We start from the raw sequence: 19517 nt of genomic DNA, 5'->3' as shown, positions 1-19517 counted from the left end.
CAGTATACCTTCATGTGGCACACTTTACGACATGTTTAGGCTCACTGGTTGAATACTTATCTTAGGAGCACAAGCTCGTACATTCGAATTCTCGAAGCATCAAGTGGATTTCATGACAGATTAATGTCAAATGCCCTGATTTCCTTTCTCGTACTACTAGTTTTCTCACTCGACCGGTTCCTGATTTATAGTTGAACTCAGTTATGACGGCACCAAAATAGACCTAAAAATAGCAATGTTATAAGCAAGTATCGTTGTAACCACGGACACAACTAGGCTAGTTGTTGCTCGGGGAAAGAACTCGCCTCTGCGCCCTCCCCCCCCCGCCTGACCAACCAAACGAAAACGTTTCCCGACTACACCTGATTTCGGCATCACACAGTAATTCTCCTAATCCATTTTTTTCTTCAAGTAGTAAAGCATGCAGTACAAAATTGCAGTACGCAATTTAATTTTTAGTACAAGATAAAACACCAAACTACTTAGTATTTCATTGTCAAATAATCTGAGAGTAGCATGCTTGACATATTCTTATAGTCTTATCATAATAAATGCAAATCAGAATGATTTTACAAATCTCTTAAATCGATGTAAGTTGAATGAAAACACAAAAATCTGGAACTAAAATTTAACTTTGTGGGTTCTTTTGGCTGCAAAGATTTTTTTCAATGTCTTCAAAAGATACCTTTGAAGCTAACTTATGCTCTATGGATATGATTCTAATGTTGGTGAGTGGTTGTTGTCCTGTTAATTTTTCTGTTTCTGTCATATAAATGTTTCTGAGGTAATTTTTAAAAAAATGATCTTTAGTGTGCTAAAACTCCTTTTCGTTGCCTTATAGTGAAAATAAATATTTATCCAGTTTTGCGCCACTAATCCGGCACCCGGGGCACAAGCCCCGTTTGCCTCCCCACCCAATTTACGTTACTGGTTGTAACCAAGATATCTAACATAAATGTGAGGAATCGAAGGTTGGGGATGACTAAGTATTTGACCACTCGATCAAAGCTATGTTACACATACGAGTTTGAGATACATTATGTGAATTTAATGTAATTTTGTGAACGTCGCACTAACCATGATATAAAGTAACTTACCTTATGAAGAATTATTTGGTCCCACTGAATATTTAACACAATAGACAACTTTCCGCAGAAACCAATGTTGCTATAACCAAGTTCTATTGTAGTTCATTATGACTATTTGGAATTATCGCCTGTTTACTTTCGCCCAGTGTCTCCCATACTTTTATTTTTCATTCACAGTTCCCTTAGTATAACACAATTTTTCGACGATTCGAAGTCAGGCATATAGATAAATACATATAGAATATACACACATTAAAAAGCAAAATTCAAAACCAATTTATGGAGGGGGGAATACGAAGTACGTACGTAATTAGTGGGGTGCACGCAGCTATTGCTCACTATAAATCTTAAATTTAAAAATGTCCATGTTATCAGCTGGAAGAGATTCTCAAAAGCATTTCAGTAAAAATGTCCCAATACTGCTTCTTTCAGCTTTGGAACATGTATACGTGAGTTTAAAAAAAATAAAATCTGATCGAAGTAAAGAAATATTATTGATAATCTGTGTTCCAGTTTCGGCAATATATCATTGCCTCTATCACATACAGTATGAACGTGTAATTTAAGCTACTTTCTATATTTCGGGAAATGAGAGTAGAATAACTAATAATATTCTTCCTTTTATATTTAAGTTTCTAAATTCTTAACTAGATACAGACCTCTACTTTTAATTACGTTCAAACTTTCACATTTAAAAACAACAACAACTCTATTTTCAATTAGGCACACGCCTGTGTTATTTTGTCCTCATATCCTACACTACGTTGCATGTTATGTCCTTTTGTCCTCTTCTTCCTTTATTCTATCTTTAGGTAATACTGTTTCCAAATCATGTATATTTAGTTAATCCATCCACACCTTGGGATCCGCTGCCCACAACTTTTGTTTCTTGTATAGCTGTGTTACGTGCATCTTCCCTACCCAAATTCGTTCAAGTTTTTCGCCCATAACAAAAAATTGACACGGTTGATTGTCGTGGGGTTTCGAAATTTGAATTCTGTGTAAAAATAAATAAATAAATAAATCGAATCCATACCCTGGGCTCTGATACACAAAACTTTTATTTATTTATTTATTGTGTGTGACTGTGAAATCTGTCTTCTTTCTCTATCTAGTCGATTTCATGTTCTGATTCTCTCACATCTTTATCAACGGCGGTGTCTTCCATCATTAATCTAACGTTATTTTTGTATTATTTAATCATTTCTTCTAATCTCTCCAGTAGATCTCCGAAGTAATTCATAATAAATTTTTACATTTAATCTTATACACTCATTTTCTGAAATATATGAGCAATAAATTTAGGTTGACGAAGTCAATGATATATTTCCGAAACTACACCACAGATTAGTAATAAGTATTTGATTTGGTCAAATTGTATTTTGTTTAACTTTCCAAGCCGCTGTAAGCCAGTCAAGGCGAGCATATGATAATATGTATGTATTTAAAAAAAAATACTTTCATGTTTCTATAAAATAAAACAATAATGTTTCCCTTGACGTTCCTATTCAATTTCATGTTTCCTATTAAAACAAAACAGTAACGCTTCTTCTGATGTCCATATGCAATTTCAGTTTCCCATTAAATAGAACAGTAACGCATTTTTCGATATTCTTACTCAATTTAATGTTTTCTATCAAACAAAATAATAATGTGTCCTTTAACATTCATATTCTATTTCACGTTTCCCATTACACAAAACTGTAACACTTTCTTTGATGTTTTTAATCATGTTTCCCATTAAACAAAATAGTAACACTTTTACTTAATGTTCTTATTCAATTTCGTGTTTTCTATTAAACAAAACAGTAAATCTTCCTTTGATGCTCTTATTCACGTTTCCCATTAAACAAAACAGTAACACTTTTATTTAATGTTCTTATTCATGTTTCCTATTAAATAAAACAGTAACACTTTATTTTTAATGTTCTTATTCAATTTCATGATTTCTATTAAACAAAACAGTAACGCTTCCTTTGATGTTCTTATTCATGTTTCCTATTAAACAAAACAGTAACACTTTTATTTAATGTTCTTATTCATGTTTCCTATTAAACAAAACAGTAACACTTTTATTTCTGATGTTCTTATTCAATTTCATGATTTCTATTAAACAAAACAGTAACGCTTCCTTTGATGTTCTTATTCATGTTTCCTATTAAACAAAACAGTAACACTTTTATTTAATGTTCTTATTCATGTTTCCTATTAAACAAAACAGTAACACTTTTATTTCTGATGTTCTTATTCAATTTCATGATTTCTATTAAACAAAACAGTAACGCTTCCTTTGATGTTCTTATTCATGTTTCCCATTAAACAAAACAGTAACACTTTTATTTAATGTTCTTATTCATGTTTCCTATTAAATAAAACAGTAACATTTTTATTTCTGATGTTCTTATTCAATTTCATGATTTCTATTAAACAAAACAGTAACGCTTCCTTTGATGTTCTTATTCATGTTTCCTATTAAACAAAACAGTAACACTTTTATTTAATGTTCTTATTCAATTTTATGTTTCCTATTAAATGAAACAGTAACGCTTCCTTTGATGTTCTTATTCAACTTCATGCTTTCTATTATACAAAACAATAACACTTTTTTCGATGTTATTGTTCACTTTCATATTTCCTACTAAACAAAACAATAACGCTTCCTTTGATGTTCTTACTCAATTTCGTATATCCTATTAAACAAAATAGTAACGCATCCTTTGATATTCTTACTCAATATCATATATCCTATTAAACGAAACAGTAGCGCTTTCTTTGACACATTATTCAATCATAATGTGATGTTTCTCCTGGTTCTTATTCTGAAGCAAGTCTATTAAATACCAGAAAGCCATGCAATACACTAGATAAAGGGATACAAGATCACATACTTCATGCAATGTAAACACAATCAGAGGAGGAACTTACGGGATAAAGGGAGGGAGGAGAATATGGCAAGTACAGAGATACATGTGACACCTAAACTATGCAGCTTACCTAAGAAGACATCATCATCTACAGCCGATAGGGCGGCCATCCCCTGACAGATAGATAGCAAAGTTATGTAAGGACTTCGGGTTTCGGACACACACAAGTGAAGACTCAGGGGCGATCTAAGGAATTCTCCACACAACATCACAGGAGTGGAGACAACCAAGTTAGTTCTTACCTACAAAAAACAAGGAAAATAAAGTTACCATTATCTACCCGTAAACAAACAATACGGGATCAATTTTACACTAAGTAAATACTGTCTAACATACGACAACTCTAAAGGTACTAACGACATTTGAATATGTATTCTACGTGTTATTTCTATTATAACTAGAAATTCTTGATATTCCTTCTGCTGTATACTGAAGGCAACAGTTTACCTACATTTAAAACCAGACAATTACCTGGAAAATTAATTTCTCTTCTTCGAAATTCTCCTTTCCACCCCGCCAAAAGAAAAGCCAATTTTTATATTTTCAAAGAAGTTCTAAACATAGTCACGAAGCCATTTTACACTACAAAATATTAATAATCAGAAATCGAAAGTAATTTTACTCAGATTGAAGAAAACAATACAGTCTAAGAGTTGGCTGAAAAATTAAGCTGGATTGGATGAAAAATTAAAACTAAAGACCTTCCCAACATGTGGAAAGAAATCTAACCGATCAATTACGCCGGCATTGCCTGCTGGTAGTTGTTTCGTTAAATATTATTTTAATGTGTGTCTTGGTTTTGAACAAAAAACATCCACCTTTGCTTCTATACTCTAAATTTCTCCAGATTAAGGCTTATAAGTGCATTAAAAACACACAATTCTTGTTACGTTTCATTATCGTCATCATAGATATTCAGTCATTATTGGTAGATCACTTGTCGCAACTGACAGTGAAAAGCTTCCATGCTCCACGGTCTTCAACTAATCCCATCTCTTTCCTGCCGCCACAATACCCTCTAGAACGTCCCTTATGATACAGTTCCTTCTCAGCTAATGTCCCAAACAGTTATTCTTTCTCTTTTCAATTACATCTAAAATTAAATTTTTCTCCCCTACCATTTATAAAACCCTCCCCCTTCGTTTTCCCCTCAACCCGGCTAATTCTCTCCATTCCTTGTCATACATACATTTCGAAAGATACCGCAACAACCACCATATCCGCAAACCGTACAGAACTAATAATTTTACCTGCAGTAGAAATACCGTCTTCATTATGTAGGCTCTTTTTCACTATTTCTTGAAGATATATATTAAATAACGTCGCGAGAGGCAACATTCCTGTCGAATTCCCCTTTCCAATTGCACTCCCCTCTGTCATTTCTTTCCCTATTCTAACACTTACTTGTTGGTTCATTTATAAGTATTTTTTTATATATATATAAATCTTCGATCTTTCAATTCCAATCTAATCTTGTTTACCTGTAGAACAACAAACCCCAGTTCACGCGGTCAAAAGGCTTTTTTAGACCAATAAGTACAACATATATTCTCTCCCTATTTCTGTAAACGTTTCATTCACTACTCTTAAAAAAGCTAATTACATCTCTTGTGCCCTTGCCTCCCCTAAACCCGAACTGTTCATCCTCAACTCCTTCATTTGTTTTTCCATACAACCTTCAGTTCAGTATTTGAAGCATGATCTTTGCTGCATGCAAAATGAGACTAATAGTTCTATATTCCTCACATCTCTCTGGGTTCGATTTCTTAGCCAATACTATCATGATGGCCTTCAGAAAATTTTCGTGCCACTCTCCTGTTTCATATACAGTATTTCATTGCAGAGTTGGAATAATTCTTTCTTCCTCTTGTCTCCTATATTCTTAATAAATTCGACTGCCCTATTATCTATCTCGGTTGCCTTTCCATTCCTAATCTCGGATATAGCTTTTTCAAACTCATTCCGAAGAATATCGAACCCTTCATCGTCCTCGCATACTTTATTTTCTTCTTCAACTTCTAGACCACGCGGTACACTCCTACTCTTTATACAAGTCCTCAACACATTCCTTCTACCTTTTCAAGACTTCACTCCTCTCACTGACTACCTTCTCATTCTTATTTTCTACTCATCGTAATACCCCCTTGTTTCTTCTGCAATTTCATAGATTTCACCTCTTTGTACAATTCCTCGTATTTCCCAACTCTTTCTAATTTTCTATGTCCTCACATTTTCTTTTGCAAATATCTTCCCTTGCTGAGTTTGTTTTCTTTCGTAACTTGTTGTTTAAATTCCTGTACATCTTTCTGCCCTCTTCTGTTTCAACCTGTTTCCCCGCCCTCTGTGCCCCAATTTTCTGTAACATCTGTTTTGTGCCCCATGGGTTCTTAGCCATTTTGTTTTCGTGGTAATAACCTACTACTTATTCTGTAGCCTGCTGAATGCAAAGTTTAATATGCTCCCACCGTCTGTTACTACTCTCGTCCGAGTACATATCTTCGAAGTTTTCCACGAAAAGATTTCTTATTCCTCGTTTTTCAACTTTCCAGTATTAAACTTATTGTTATCTTCTCTTCTTCCGTCTACATGCTTTTTAAGTTGAATATCCACTTCACCGAGCACAAGGTTAGAATCAGAGAAAATGAAAGTCCCGGGATGGGTCTTCGCGTTCTTCAAGCTATCCCGATATCTGTTCTGAATCATCACATAGTCTATTTGATATCTTCGGCGGTCTACTGAGAATTTTCATGTATATCTTCTTCTCTTGTGCTGATTGAATCAAGTGTTCCTAATTTCTAGTGAATTTTGTCTACAGAAATTGACCAGTTTCTTCTCCTTTCATTTCTTTCGCTGAACCATATTTTGCCTACGACATTACTTTCCTGCCCTTCTTCCACAACTGCAATGATATCTTCCATTATAATTATGCAAGCACTTCTCTTCTCCTTGTATATAATTTCTTCTACTTTTTTTATGATTTTCCTCTACTTCTTCATTTGAGGAAAATCATGAGAAAACAAAAAAGATGAGAGAACATGAGGAAAATTATGTTTGGTCATTGTAATACCACAGTCCTTTTTCTCAGACTATCCTACCTTTTACAGGTATCCTCTAGAGACGGAGAGTAATCTTTAAAAAAGGCCCTATTACGCTGCCGAAACGTAACAACAATTGCATGTTTCTATTATATTTACATATGAGTATGAACTCGCGCTGGGATTTATAGAGAGTTCACCTCTGGTGCAAGAGATCCCGGGTTCAATCATTAACTATGTGAGTTTGTGGTGGGCAACGTTGTATCCGCTGGTTTCCTCCGAGTACTCTCCTCCCACATTCTACTTTCTAAAGTTCTTTCATATCAATCACTTTAATTAATCATCCGATTCTTAGCAAAAAGAGCATATACGAAGAACGTTAAATTAAATATTTCATTTTACATTTTTTTTTCAGTGGGATTTGTATGGTTTGTGGGTGCTTAAGGACAAGGTTTGGTGTCATCATGGAAAAATCTTTTCGAACGTGATGTAAATTGACCATTATTGTTTCGGTTACGCAATTTATGTCAGCAAGAATGTTGAGATGTCGAGGTATTTCTATAATATTATGTTTTGGGTATGTTTAGAATTAAACTAGTCACACTTTATTTTATAATATTATTTATTTATTATGGATAATGACGACTGAAGATTAGCTGTTGTAGTTATCTGTAATTGGTTTATCACACTGTTATTTTTGGTGGTAAAATTTTTTGCATGGTTGTACAAAGATAATGGAGTATAATAACTTTACTAAAATATTGCACTGTGAAATTATTATTATTATTTTAAATTGTAATTTAATAAGTGAGTACAGCTGCGGTAGTAATCCGTAAGGTGCCTACTTGAGCAACTAGGCGATCCGGATTCGATTCCTGGTGGAGGAGGAAAATGTTACTAGTTTCAACAGCACTCAGTCTCTCTAAAATGGATTCCCGGCGGGAGATAATGAGGTTCGAACCCCATGTTACACTACAGTTCCACGTTTTATATAGCCTCGCTACTAAAAGGGATGCTAAATTATAATCGAATCGAGTTCTCTTTTTAAGATAGGTATGTGTGGTAACCTGGAGAAGTTAAAGGGCCGGAATAAGGTGCAGACTATAACATCTCCACATGAGTGCCGAAATCAAAAAAGTGTGGATCCTTAACTTGCATACACAGTCAGCCCTCGAGCCTTCATGACCTATCCCAGAAGGAGGGGAAGACGTTACTTTAATAAATTTAGTAATTACCGTAGAATGATACGGAAAACAAAATGACACGTAGGAGATAAAAATACATAATCCATCATATCATCATCATCATCATAGGTATTCTGCCATTACTGGAAGATCACTCGCCTCAACTGAGAAGCTTCCATGCTCCACGATCTTCCACTAATCCTTTCGTCTTCACGTACGACTTTCATGTTTTGATATCATTCATTAATTGTAATCTTCTTCGCATCCTACCTCTCTTTCCTGTCACCATACTCTCTAGGACGTCGCTCATGATACAGTTCCTTCTTACCCAGTGTCTCAACCAGTTTTTCCTCCACCAGTCTTTCTTCCTCTTCTTAATAATATCTAAAATTGTTATTTTGTACAATACCATTTCTAACACCTTCTCATTAGTTTTACGCTCGGCTCAATTAATTCTCTCCATTCTTCTCCGCACCCACATTTCGAGAACTTACAGTAGTTTTTCTTTATTTTTGCGTAATGTTCATCTTTCTCATCTATACAGTACAATTCTCCACACGAAGTAATTTATGAGTCTTTTTTCTCAACTTTTTGTTCAAAATCCCATTGAATATTACTATTTTTCCTAAACTCTTCTTTCGCCATTCTTATACTTTTATTTCACTTCATACTTCATATCATCACTAATAATACTATCCGGGTTTCGAAAACTAGTCGCCTGTTCTATTTTCTCCTCTCCTACTTTTATATTTGACACTGACCGCTTCGTTTCAATCACTATAACTTTTGTTTTTTCCACATTTATTTTCATCTCATATCCTTCAAAACTCTTCCTTAAGTCAGCATCAAAATATATTATATAATATATCATCATCATCATCATAGGTATTCAGCCTTTATTGGTAGGTCACTTGCCGCAGCTCAGAAGCTTCCATGCTCCACGGTCCTCCGCTAACTTCTTCGTCTTCACGTATGATCTTTCTGTTTTTATATCATCCATTAATTGTAGTCTCCTTCGCCCCCTTCCTCTCTTTCCCGGCACCATACCCTCTAGGATGTCCCTCATGATACAATCTCTTCTTAGGCAAAACACCGTGTGCGTGGGTTTTCTCGGGGTTCTCCCGTTTCCTCCCACTCTCTTCATTCCACCATTTCATTCATTACTCATTATCACCGTCTCCTTTAGCCTAACCGGCATAACCGTGGGACGTAAAACTCAAAATTTCATTTTTTATTTCATTCTTCTTAGGCAATGTCCCAACCAGTTTCTCTTCCTCTTCCTAATAATATCTAAAAGTGTTCTTTTCTCACCCACCATTTCTAACACTCTCTCATTCGTTTTGCGCTCGACCCAACTAATTCTTTCCATTCTTCTCCACACCCACATTTCGAAGGCTTCCAGTCGATATTCGTCACCTTTACGTAATGTCCACGTTTCCGCCCCATACAGTGCAACACTCCACACGAACCATTTTATGAGTCTTTTTCTCAACTCTTTCTTCAAGATCCCACAAAACAGACTTTTCTTCCTCCTAAAGGCTTCTTTCACCATTCCTATCCTTGCTTTTATTTCACGTTCGCACTTCATGTTATTACTAAGAATACTACCCAGATATCGAAAACTATTCACTTGTTCTATTTTCTCCCCTCCTATTTTTATATTTGACACAGACCCCTTCGTTCCAATCACCATGGCTTTTGTCTTTCTAACATTTATTTTCATCCCATATTCTTCAAAGCCCTTTCTCATTTTTTCTAACATTTTATTGATTTTCTTTTCTCTAATATATAATGTAGTACAAACAGTAATAAAGTAACAGTAGCATGGAGCTCAAAAAAGAACCTAAAAGTAACTGATATAAGTCTAACATGTATCTACAAGTATAAAATGAAAGGTAATGAATATCTTCATTGACGGAAGCAGTGGTAGCGATAACGAAAGACCCTGTCCTTACATTCCAGAGAGGAAGTTGCGAAAATGAAAGCCTCCAAAGAACAATCTATACAGTATTACATAATAATAAATTACTAGTCAGAGGAGGCACTTTTACTTTTTAACGAACTCAAAAATTTCGTTACTGAATTCTCTAATGTTTGTGAGTGTGTGTGTGGCTGTTATTTGCTAATTTTTTTAAAATTTTGAGCCTTTCATTCGATACAGCATCAAAAACTACGGTATCTGAAAGAAGTGATGGAATTTTTCGTGTCATTCTTACCGTTCCCGAGATATTGGCCAAAAAAAGTTCCGATCTCGGAAGATTTAAAGAGCCATATCTCGGGAACAGTAAGTCATAGAGAGATGATACTGGTGTTAAAACGATGGTGAACATTTTGGTACCAAATAGTAGCCGATGACTACTGGTCATATCTGCATTTTCAGTATATATATGATGATAAAGAGTGACAGCTCAACATAGTTAATTCAGTAGATTCCTTAATACGCAGGTTCCAAATATGTAAGTGTATTATCTATTGAATTTAATTAAATAAATTTAATACACAATTTCATATAAATTTCGAAAAAAATTAGTTCTTTTTAATTTCGTTCTGGCAATGCTTTTCGAATATTCTGAACTGGTCAGTTCTGCAGACAAGAGGAACGGATCCTCTACCAGAAATGACATAACAACAATGGTAACTAAACTTTTGCTGAGTTTGTTGCAGTTCAATAAAGGTTTTGACTTGCAATATGCATTTTTAGTCAGACAATGTGTAGTTGAATATTGGTCCTCTTCACAGCTGTTTTAACTCCGTAAAGCGGACTTTACTGCCTCTTAAGGTTGATTTAAAGGGAGAAGTTTCGCCAATAGATGTCACTACAGTCTTCGTATCTATCTCGTGTATTTTTTATCTTTCACGAAAATTCACGATTTCTCTTACAAATTTCAACCCAGAAACTTCAAATTTTTAGAGAAGGAACTTCATAACCTATCGAAGGCAACACTCCGTGCCGATTTTTTATTTCGAATTTTTTCATTGTTGAAATGGCTTGATTGTTGAAATGGGATATCCAAACGTTTAACAATATAATTGTTTCAACAATGAAGAAAAGTCTAAATAAAAAATCGGCACTGAGTGTTGCCTTCGATACGTTATGAAATTCCTTCTCTAAAAATTTGAAGTCTCTAGGCTGGAATTTGTATGAGAAAATGTGGATTTTCGTGAAAGGTAAAAAATACATAGGAAACATACGAAGAATGTAGTGACATCTAAAGACAGAGATTCTCCCCTTACACCAACCTTAAAGGATATCCCTAATTGCTTTAATTGTATATCACCACTGAAAATACATGCTCCCATCAAATAAAACAAAATTTCTAGTTTAACGTATTACAGACATAACCTTTAGGCTAAAGGATATGGATCATTACTGAAAATGATCATGAAAAAATGGTAAAATGAGAATGTAGGAGAAAACAGCAGAGTCTCCAGACAACACAGACATGATGCTGTCCACCACAAAATCACGAGGCGCCAAATCAAATCAGAGATCCCTCGCGCTAGAGGTCAGCGTTTTATCTCTGAGCAACTGTATCCCAATGCTTAAACCGAGAATTGAATCCAGACACTCAGAAGCATAATCAACTAAGAGTATACAAAAATATCCCTGAAGATCTGTCACAATTATGAGTTCTGGGTACTCAATCAGAGACTTACTCTAAGTTAAAAAAAAAAAAAGAGCTGGTAAAAGTAGGTGTCAGTTTCATTCTTTCAAAATAACAATAAAACACAAGGCGGAATTTTGATAACATGGAATTCCAGTATAGAATTTAAGAAACTGGTCTGAAACGAGAAAGCGAAGAATTTCAGACATGCTATCTAACGTAAGCTGAAAGTTATATCTTCATGATACCACGGTAATTCTCAAATATAAACAAGTTCTTAAGGAAAGCTTACTACTGTTACTTCATAGTACAGGAATACCCTGCATAACGCGTTACTTGGTTCCAAGAAACGACAGCGCTACTTTACAAAATCGAGATATATTCGAAATCTCGAAATGGGTGTAAATTTAATTTCTGAATCGAAAAAAATAAATCAGAATAATAAAAAAGTTTAAAAACGAAAGAAATATACTGAATAATACATAAAATCCTTTTTTAAAAAAAGAAGCTGTAAAAAGATATTCAGTTGTAAATCAAAAACGAAATCCTTCAGCTTTACGTCCAACGTTTATGACCATGGGAAAGCGAATGATTATGAAGGGAACCGATGGATGAGAATGTGGAAGGAAAGTTAGGGTCTCGAGGGAACAAGTGAACACAATATTGTTCACCACAACCTCACGGCCTGGGATCGAATCAGTGACCCCTCGTGCGACCAGAAGTGAGAATTTTAACACTCAGTCACCGTATCCCCTTTCTACAATGGTACACTGAGGAAAAAATTTGTAGGTGGCGTACTTAAAAAGATAGGTTACATGCGTAATTCCTGTAGTATTTGGAGTTAACGTACAGCAGACGTATAACTGAAAACGCATGTTTGATAATACTTTCTGTATAAGTGTTCCATCTATATGTACTTTCCGTATGAAACAATGTAGGCGGTCAGGATCTCACATACAATTGGACCATAGCTGACGAAGAAAACATAAGTATATGCATGTGATATACGGGAAACTGTTAGATGTCAGATATTCTGCAACGGCATGATGTAACATCTAAGGGCAGTGCCTATGTAGCATACGGATAACGTATGCTCCGTACTGATTTCTATAGTAAGCAAGAGGATACCGTATATTTGTACAATATACCGCTGTCCGGAGAACGGATTTTTCTCTGTGTAGTCAATGTCGTCCCTATGATACCGTCCCGTCATGTGTATGGTGTAGCTATCTTCATATCACAACTCAATACTCCACTCAACTTATACAGTATCTTCACGGAACCAAGAAGGCTCAGTGGTAGAGCTTTCACCTCTGGCGCGTGGAGTCTCTGTTTCGGTCCCGATTCCCGTCAAGTGGGCTTTGTGGTGAACAAACACAGTGTGTGAGTTTTTTCAAGGTTCTCCTGTTTCCTTCTACTTTCTTTATTCCATCATTTTGTTTATCAATATCATTAGCACCGCCTCCCTTAGCATCAGTCCATATTTATGAGATGCCAAAATATAACAGAATGCTCTAAATGTGTTTCTGTTTTTATTTGGATACTTTGAAATTTTAAATTGACAAACCCATTGCTCGTAAATGTGTGTAATAATATAACCAATTTAAAGCAAAAAAAAAAAAAAAAAAGAGTTATGCAAAGTATTCCTGTACTTCTCAAAATCTAACTACAAGGACGCTATGTTTTTGAGATTTTAATTTTCCCACTATTTTTATACAGTTACTTTGAGTAAAATGAAAATGACGCGAATATATTGAATAGAATAACTCAGCCCAGTGTATGGAACACACATCTGCTTTCGAAGTTAATGTTAACTTAAAAAGTAAGATGTCTAAACCAGAAGCTCGTTTCCTAACAAGACTTAAATAATTACATTTATAGGATTTAGAAATAAATACAAAAGCATCACTCATGGATTATTATTGCACGTTTCATGTAGGATATTTCTATTATTTTGCTATTAATGCATTTACTAAAAAACAGAATGGGAATAAAATAACAAGCGTCATAACAACTGAGAAAAATATCACGTGTTTAAACACGATTATAACTTGAAGTGTTCATTTTTAGTGGGGAAGGGGAATACTAAAAATCCCAAGTAAATCCATTTGCAAGTAAATCGTAAAATAGTTCGCTCAGGCACGCTGCATTGTTTATTTTTTTTTGGGGGGGGGGGAGAGTTCAAAGTTGGAAGATAGTAGAAGTCCGGACCGAGTGTAACGCCTGAGAATGCACCTATAGCGCAGACAAAACGTAAGTTTATTGTGTAAAAACTAGCAGAAGTGTCCGTTCAATCGAATAGACTGAATAATATGCAACATGTACCACAGGAGAAAAGTGTGGGTTGTCTAATTTGAACGACTTCTGAGATACTCTATAGCTACCTTTTGAGCCTTCAAAACGTGTGACTCCCCCCAATGCCCTCGAGTAAAAATCTAAAAACGGGGCTTCGTACACGAGTAGTTATCTGGAGATCTATCAGTACACAAAATGGTGACTTTTCTATGTGAAAATCTGGACACGAACACACGATCTTTTATATATAAATAAGGATACGGAAGTTACGAAGTTCTTTTTTAAGGGGAGGAGGGTTCGAACGCGGTTGTGTTCGTGATTTCCTGCGTCTCCTTCCGCTGCACATACAAGCACATTCAATGGCATCTATACATCACTCAATGGCATCTGAAGAATTTAAACATTTGAGAAACCGAAAGTTTTACGTCCTACGATTATGCCGGCTAGGCTAAAGGAGACGGTGATGATCAGAAATGAATGAAATGGTGAAATGAAAAAAAGTGGGAGGAAACGAGAGAACCCCGAAAAAATCCACGCACATGGTGCTTGTTCACCACAAAGTACACTTGCCGCGAGCTGGGGTCGAACCCAGAACACAATGTACCAGAAGTAAACGCTCTACCATTGAGCCACCGCGGCCCATTGAGAAACCTAATCAGGCTTTGGCTTTATGTTAACAGAATACATATATATACAACTCAATTTCCGAAAAAACAATAACTCTACAAATCAACGCATTTTGTTGCTGCCTTGCCAAACGTAATCTTCGGATGGGTCGAGAGAAAAAAATCTAGCTGACGAATTTCATAACGATGCAATGATTCGTAAATCAATCTGTGACAGCTCCGGAAGTATACTTTGTGACAAGTCTATCGTCTCATATTTGAAATAAATTAATCAGTAACCATGATAAAGGCATTTTCTGCTTGTTACACTTTATCGTAAGCTTCAAGGATAAAAGGTTTATCTTCCTTACTTGACACATATACCAAATGGGAACATTAATCATCTCTTTATCTTAACATCAATTAAACCGCATATATGCAAGAAAGAATATATCCTTGTATCATAAATACCGACATTTTCTTACAGAAAGTACCGTCACATCATATGACATCTTGTTTACGAGTATCGGTCATTTCTCTCTGTCAAAATATAAGTTTATTATGGTAATTATCAGTAAGCTGTTTTTCCGTACATACCTAATTCGACTTCAGCACTAAGAATTCCCATGATGCTTATGGGCTACCCATCGAACAAACAACCGGTAACTTCCTTAATCTTTTTTCCTTGCACTCTTCACACTCAATATCCTAGGCATTCAGGCAACACTGTTAGCACAGACCAGACTAACTGACTAAGTGGGTGGTTTCTATCTCAACTTGAGGGAAAGGGAGGGGGCGTTTCCCAGTCACGGCGCCGCTTCGACGACTATTTCAAGAAACACGAGGTCCGATGACTAATGGCCCATGTAAACGTGTCGCCATAGCGGTCGATTCACGAAGGCGCCAGGTGTGCATGGCTCCAATATAAATTATTTTTCTCAGATTTTTTCTGTTTTTTCCTCCTTTCTTTTTATTTAAAATAACACGAAATCATAGCCAATAATTGTCTGGTAAACAGGGTTTATGTATTATAAATAAATAGTACTTAAGCAATGCAGATCTTCATCGGGATCTTAATGATCTAGTAGCACACAATATCACTGCATTGGTGCAAGAATTCAGGACACGGAGCAGTTTAGCCGCATTAGTCCGGTCATAAATCTTGAATAGGTACCTCCCAATTTCCTGAAAGGCGAGACTCAGTACTGCATTCTCTCAGAAGAATTATAACTACAAGATAATAAATAATACTGTCAGGACTCTCATTGCCAAATCGACAGTGTTCTTTCCTCTTATGAGGAAGATTCGGGTTCAATCCCTGAAATGAATATACGTGGATCATTTTTCGTGTTAAGCTAAGGGTCCACGTTTCATAGACCCTCAGTTCTAAGACGAAATATTACACAAAATTTCATTAGTATTTGTGGGGGGGAATGTCCAAACAGGAATGGCTGCGCCAAATATGAAATGAATCCGTCATACAGTTTTTCAAGGATAAGGTAAGCTCCTAACATATAATCACAAAGCACTTGTTCCCGTTTATGTGAACATTATGATGGACAACACTTCCATGATGATGAAGAGAGCATGAACGAAATTCAAATGTGCTTAAAGCAGCGGGCGCTAGAATTCTACGACTAGAATTCATAAGGAAAATAGCACCCCGACTTAGTGCTTAAATAGCAGCGGCAATGAAATCGAAAAATTACCACTGTATTACTAAATACGGTGCACTAGACATTTTGTCAAATACACACTTTTTTGAATCGATAGTAGCGTTGTAACCTCACTTTCAGGACTCGCCGCATAAATAATGACCCTAAAGAAACTGAAATAAATAAAAAAGCAAAATGCAATTGAGTGACACTCATCCATAAATGTTTTTCAAGGGATTAAAGTAACATATGGATAGTGAAGCTGAGACATCTACAATAAGTGGAACATGGTGTTCACATACTATGATACATAATGCTAGAGTACATTCGGGAGGAACAGCTTCATATTGTGGAAGCATAACCTTTAAAAGATAAAAATCAATAATTTATCATCTTTAAAATCTTAAATAGAAATCTTGCTTATTTACTTTGGTTATCTATGTCATATTATATTTCTTTTCTTATCTGCACCCAGACAAAAGTAGAATTCATATGATGCTGTCTACAAATGTTGTTCATGTCAACTTTTTTAACATTACAATATGTATGCATCAACTTGTAAGAAACTATGATAATTTCCTATTTCATAATGTTTATGAATGCATTTCTCTCTAAAACTGACAATTTCCTGCAAACTAATGGAGATTTCGTGTTTGGAACACACTAAGCAGTAGTTATCTATGTCTACACTACTATCTCTTTCGCAGTATAGAAGCTGAGGATTTCCGAATCTCAGTCTGTTAGCCTCTAGTAGCACTGTCAATTGCAAGTAGACTAAGAGCCTCTCTAGTAACATCTAAAAGCCGAAATACACAATGGCTACTCTTACTGAAGCTTCCTTCAACTTTAGATGAGTCGTAATTATCACCAACTCAAAAACGTAAGTTTGGAAAGTATTAACTCCGGCAAACTCGACTCATCTACATTTGAGGTCGAACCGTTACCAGGTTCAGAAAGAAGCTATCAAAGACCATAAACGTAGGTCAGTGAGAGAAATCTCTCTCTCTCTCTCTCACTCACTCACTCACACACACACACACACACACACACACACACACACACACATATATATATATATATATATATATATATATATATATATATATATATATATATATATATATATATATATATATATATATATACGCGCTTCACAACACTACACAAAACATACTACACTGTTTCAATGTTTACTAGAGTCATTAGAGCCAATTATGAAACGAACATCTGTGTAAAATATTGCATTTTGCTACAAGGCTTTAAGTTTACCAATACAGGATTGATAAAAATAAAAATGAAATGAAATCTTTAAGTTGTACGTCCCACAATTATCCCGACTAGGCTAAAGCAGACGGTGATGATGAGAAATGAATGGAATAGTGGAATGAAGAAAGTGGGAGGAAACGGCAGAACCCAGGGAAAACCCACGCACAAGGTGTTTGTCCACCACAAAGCTCACTTGGCGCGAGCTCGGATCGAACCAAGAACCCTATGCACTACCACTGAAATTGGTAAAGAACGTGTGTTTTCATGGCACTGATTAAACTAGTATTTAAGTTATACCTACGTCCATTAAGCAATGACATTTAGGTATATTGTCAATATTAAAAAACTAAAATGCCAACGTACTTCAACCGTAATATTTTAAAATGAATGCAACCTCTTTGTTTTGATTTACGGATCTGAAAAGTGGACACTATATATATATATATATATATATATATATATATATATATATATATATATATATATATATATATATATATATATATATATATATATATATATATATATATATATATATATATATATAATCCGACATCCACTGTCAGCAGACTACATGGCAAAACTGGAGAGATGCATGCTTGGAATCACCCGTAAGGATAGAAAAGAATTACATAAATAAGAAAGTTGACAGGAGTGACGGATATTACTGTGAAAATAGACATTGCAGCGGTACTGAGGCGATGTTTTCTACCACAAGTTCTACTGATTTGAGATCGAACCAGGGATCAGACCGTATCCAAGGGGGATCTAGGGGGCCGCTCTAAATTTTTGCTGCCCCCCTAGAATTTTCACGGTAGGCTTGCAAATGAACTATAATATGGAGGTGAACTATAATACGGTTGGATCGGGCTCCCTAGCTTCAGCCCCCCCTACATTTTTGGGCTAGCTACCGGCCTGCCAGGGACTACTCCTACCACAGAGTTCTACCAATGATTCACCATATCCTTCAAGCAATACAGAAACGAACGACGGATTTTTGCTCGCTAAAGAGCATCAGCATGTAGATTTCATGAAACAAATAATTATGTTTTGTTAGCACAATGTATGCATTAAACTAATATCCTTCAATAATTTGTAACACAGACTGAGAACACTAGCTTATGTTTATTGACGATGTTGGAAGATTATCAATAATATACGGTTTGAAGCTTTATACAGGATGTCTCAAAAGTCCCCTGATATAGAGTAACTCTGTTATTATCAGTTACAACAAAAGATACTAGGGAAAAACTTCTCCAAATATGATGTTTTCGATCTAAAGTGAAGGAATTTTTAAATCGGACAAACCATTTAGGCTGTACACTTTTTATGCGCTCAGTGTTAAACGAAAATGAAACGTCGCCATTTACTTGGATCCACAACATAAATGATTGAAGTTACTATCTTTTACGCCAACGTGTCGATGGTCAGCCCTCATTCACCATACTTTTACAAAATTTGTCCACCTCCCGTCCCGGCCTTCCCTCCCCAAGCCCCAGGTACATGGCAACGTTGCATTTTCAATTAACATTGAGTGCACAAAGAAATGAAATGAAATCTTTGAGTTTTACGTCCCACGGTTATGCCGGTTAGGCTAAAGGAGACGGTGATGATGAGTAATGAATGAAATGGTGGAATGAAGAAAGTGGGAGGAAACGGGAGAACCCCGAGAAAACCCACGCACACGGTGTTTGTCCACCACAAAGTTCACTTGGCGGGGGCTGGGATCGAACCCGGGACCCCAAGCACCAGAGGTGAACGCTCTACCACTGAGCCACCGCGGCCCCTGAGTGCACAAAGAGTGTACAGGCCAAACGGCTCGTCCGATTTAAAAAAAAAAAATCTTCACTTTAGATTGAA

The 19517-nt window shown here is 35.8% G+C and overlaps 1 protein-coding gene across 5 annotated transcripts in view; it reads right to left on the bottom strand.

Moving 5' to 3' along the window:
- Positions 1 to 19517, bottom strand: part of LOC145669686 (protein Fe65 homolog) — a 748169-nt gene that overhangs the window by 350894 nt on the left and 377758 nt on the right. For 2 of the 5 annotated variants that reach the window (XM_081737961.1, XM_081737962.1), the window contains one exon: positions 4083 to 4254. The exons of 2 other annotated variants lie outside the window; for them this stretch is intronic. In XM_081737961.1, the coding sequence (XP_081594087.1) occupies positions 4083 to 4221 (139 nt within the window). In that variant the 5' untranslated portion in view covers positions 4222 to 4254. Of the gene's footprint in view, positions 1 to 4082; positions 4255 to 15333; positions 15446 to 19517 lie in introns of those variants that run through there. One more of the 5 variants, XM_081737966.1, reaches the window with a different exon arrangement.

The sequence above is a fragment of the Thermobia domestica genome, chromosome 14 (assembly GCF_964235325.1).
Source record: "Thermobia domestica chromosome 14, izTheDome1.hap1.1, whole genome shotgun sequence".
NCBI classification, from domain to species: domain Eukaryota; kingdom Metazoa; phylum Arthropoda; class Insecta; order Zygentoma; family Lepismatidae; genus Thermobia; species Thermobia domestica.
Note: the sequence above shows the minus strand (reverse complement) of the source record. Positions and strands in the feature narration are given on the sequence as shown.